The 3733-nt window shown below is 41.3% G+C and overlaps 1 protein-coding gene across 1 annotated transcript in view; it reads left to right on the forward strand.

Annotated features, from left to right (window-relative positions):
* TTLL5 (tubulin tyrosine ligase-like family, member 5) overlaps positions 1-3733 on the forward strand; it is a gene marked incomplete at both ends in the record, with an annotated part of 37304 nt that overhangs the window by 9323 nt on the left and 24248 nt on the right. The window contains one exon of the mRNA XM_009587125.1: positions 2613-2694. Coding sequence (XP_009585420.1) covers positions 2613-2694 — 82 coding nt within the window. The remainder of the gene's footprint in view (positions 1-2612; positions 2695-3733) is intronic.

A 3733-nucleotide genomic window follows, 5' to 3' on the forward strand; every position in this document is an offset into this window, starting at 1 on the left:
TGGTACCCCCTGATATGATTCCAATCTCTTCAGCAAACTGCAAGGGTGAAGCATGTTTTTGTGGATTGTAGTAGCAAGAGGAGGGGAGCAAGGCAAGGCACTGTGGAAACTTGATATCTTAGTTTCTTCTATTCTTCCCTTAATAACAATAGTGGTGCAAGGTGGGTTGTCATAAACCTACCATTGCCACAGCCTGAGGCATGTGTTTCAGTCATTTTGTTTTCTTTACTCTCTCTACAGAGGGAAATGGCAGTCTTGCTGAATTTGGTAATTGGAGAGGATATACTTCTGATCTTGCTGTGCTCATGTGACTCTACATCTTTGTGCTGCCTATGTATTTCTTTTCACAAACAATAGTGGAGTTTCACAATAGAAAGGATACTTCTGCTGTGTTTAACCTAGATAGTTCATTTTCCAAATGTAGAAGAGGGCCAAGGAGATATTTCTAGAATAGTTGAAACCACAGGTAATTTATCTTCTGTTTGTGCCGTAGTATCCCAGGCAGACTTGAGAACCCCTTTGTGCTAAGCCCTATGTGGGAACCTGTGAGGCTTGATTCTGTTGCTTAACTCCTGATGCCCTGAGGTAGCAGAGACATCTGTCTAGGGGTTGTAAATATGACCTAGAACACATGAGACTTGGGGCCTTATGGAGCAATAGTGGAGTCTTCCTAGGAGACCCTAAGGCATTGCAGATGGCATTAGATGTCTGTGTTTAACAATGGAATTGTGTCAACAGGGATACCCCGAAGAGCTTACTGTCCTAATAAACAAAGCAGACACAAGGGAAAGGAGTGTAAAGCACCAGCAGCATGGTCAGGGCTAGCTGAGGTCAAGAGGTTTCCCATATGTATTTGTAAAAGTGGACAGAGTAAGTGAGTAACTGGGTGGGAAAGAGAGAGGTTTAAAGAGCAAGTGGTCTGGAAGGGAGAAAAGTGTGGGAGAGGAGGACAAAGTCAGAGGAGCCAAAATACTAGCAAAGGTCCTCTGAGGGGCAGAGGGAAGGAATGGCCAGCAGCAAAAGCAGCAGCAGCTAGTCAAAACAAAATGCTCTGCTTCCTGACTGGGTTTGGGAGGTCGCAGATCAGCAGCTGCCACAGGCCCACTCATTGCTTCTCTGCCTTGGGCATGAGCTGCCTGTCCACTGGAATTTGCTGTGCCGTTAAGAGTCACAGGTCTTCACCAAACCTGAGATAGTATTTTAAAATAATGTATTAAAATCATCAGAAGCTTCTCCTGGTCAAAATGCTTTGCTAATGTTTACACTTATAATCCCCACCTTCTCCTTTTCCTTCTACTGCAGCCTTTCCCGTCTGGGGAGCAAGAGAGCCAAACGTAGATTCAGCCTCATTTCTTTGGAGTGAACCAACTCCTTAACTCTCTGCTGTTTTGCTTCCCACTCAATGTCTGGCTACACAGTCTAAAAAGTGAGCAGGCAGTACTCATTCTGCTGCCATTTCCTCCCCTTCCTAGTCCCCCCCACAGCTCATTAACTTCACATTATAAGCTACATGAGCTCTTGCACAGCTGTCTGCATAGGAAGATCTTGTCAAGCAGTCCAGCTCCCCGGAGCCAGCATCAACGTCAGGCAGGCGACAGAAGGCCAAGGCCAGAATTCAAGGAAAGCAGCATGGCAAACAAATTCTCCTGTTTTCACTCCAGGCACTAGGGAACTAGTTAATTCCATGGAAATCCTCCTTCTCTGCCAATACCCTGTTCTGCGGTGTTTTGAAAAAATGCCTAAGTTGCCCTGATGATCATTAACTGTATTTCTTAAGGCTGGAAGAGGGAATTGCATTAACGCCAACTTCTAATTTAGAGTTGTCTTTGTGTAGCATCCTTCTTAAAACTTTTTCCAAACTAGAGAGAACGTGTGTATAGAATGAAATAGTAAAATCAGTCTTGGAATGGGAAGCTGGCTTCAATCTGACTTGTGTAGAGCAGAACACATCTAGTAGATGTAATAGTTACGAATGTTTTAGAAACTAAGGAAAAAATATTTCTATAGTGGTTTGCTGCAAAGTGGCAAGCTGTCAATAAGATAAAGAGTTACGGGAGGTTGTCCATGTAGATGGAGCTGCTGAGGAGAAGACTCTTTTTAATCCTGTGGGAATATTGCAGAAAAACATACAGGAATAATTGAAAAGAAGCTGATGCTTGAAGAGAAGCAAGATTTTCTATAGCTGACTGGAACAATAAATATAGGAATTAAAAAGTGAAAAGGAGAATGAAATTCTGTTGTTTCCAGGATCCAATGGAAGAAGTAGATTGGACCTGCTGTGGTTGTGTCAATTCTATGTGAAAACAAGTAGTAGAGCTCTGTGTAAATTGCAGTTCGTGGACAACAAAGAGTTTATTTTTCTATATAATACTTTCCTAAGACTCACTTTCTGCTTCCTTCTTTTCCCCACAAACAGAGTATATTTAATCTTGATTCTGAGGAAGTGAAGTTTCCCACCTGTGGAATGTTATTATTTGTTCAGCCCTAGAGAGTTCACTGGATTTAACATAAATGATATAGATAGAAACGACCTGATAGAGATTAATGTTGGACCTTACTTGAATGTTTAAAGGTGCCGTAAGGTAAACTTACAGTGTCTGCTGTGTTTTCAGAGCTATATGGTTTTGATGTCCTTATTGATGACACACTCAAGCCCTGGCTGTTGGAAGTGAACCTATCCCCATCATTGGCCTGGTAAGTGATTCCCAATTTAATATGAGGCTGGGACTGTTGCTAGAGATGGTTGTCCTTGAAACTTGTGGTCCTAGGAGGGCACGATTTCATAATGCCTGCAGAGTATTTGTTCCACTACTAAGAGTTGACAGAGAAGATAGTCCTTTGCTTTTCCCTTTGCGTAAACAAACTTATTGCAGCAATAGGTTTTGAAAGAACCCAGTTGGGATTCCATTTTCTTTTTAATTATTTCTCCTCCACAGTCCGTCATCATTGTTAACACTTCATAATCTCCCATCATAGACGAATTTTGAAACTCTCCAGACTATTGTGTGGGGTTTCAATCTGCTTGGCTGAGTAGAAACTTTAAGATTTTGGAGTCCAAGCAGAGGCTTGACTTGAGTACGGAGATGTATGCTTGGGCTCAAATTTTTGGTCTAGTACTCTGTTTAGCTAAAATCTAAAGAGTGAATGTTGTCTTGGCCCTTATGCTGACCCTCATACTCTAGTGAAACTTGAGGTTTCTAATGAACTTTTGTAGATCTCCAACTATGTGTGTTTTCTGGACTACTGTTTAACTTTACAGGAGCACAGATGCACAATACACTTTTGTAGTACTGTGGGTAATATTTCAGTTATGATGGTATAAATAAGTTATATGTTCCTGGAATAGCCATATCTGACCTTCCTCTTTTTTTTTTCCCTTCTTTATTCTGCATAGAATTTTTTTCCCCACACTGTTCATAACTCTAGCTTCCACAGTACCCATTTTGTTTTCAGGTGCAACTAGAATGTTTCCACAATACTTAATTTCCTGGTTTGGTGGTTTGTGCTCACATACATACACACTGAATTATTTGCATCCTTTACTACTCAAAACTCTAACTCACACCTGCATCCTTTGCTCTGCTTTGTTATGATTGCCATTTTCTTTGTCCAAGCAGTTAGCATCTATCACTGTGCTGTAGAACATGGCTGATTTCTCTGCTCCCAAGGCAGCAAACTTTGCCTGTCTGATCTGAACGGTATTCACTGATTTTTTTTTTTTTTTTTTTTTTTT

The sequence above is a fragment of the Fulmarus glacialis genome, unplaced genomic scaffold (genome assembly GCF_000690835.1).
Source record: "Fulmarus glacialis isolate BGI_N327 unplaced genomic scaffold, ASM69083v1 scaffold25730, whole genome shotgun sequence".
Taxonomy (NCBI): Eukaryota; Metazoa; Chordata; class Aves; order Procellariiformes; family Procellariidae; genus Fulmarus; species Fulmarus glacialis.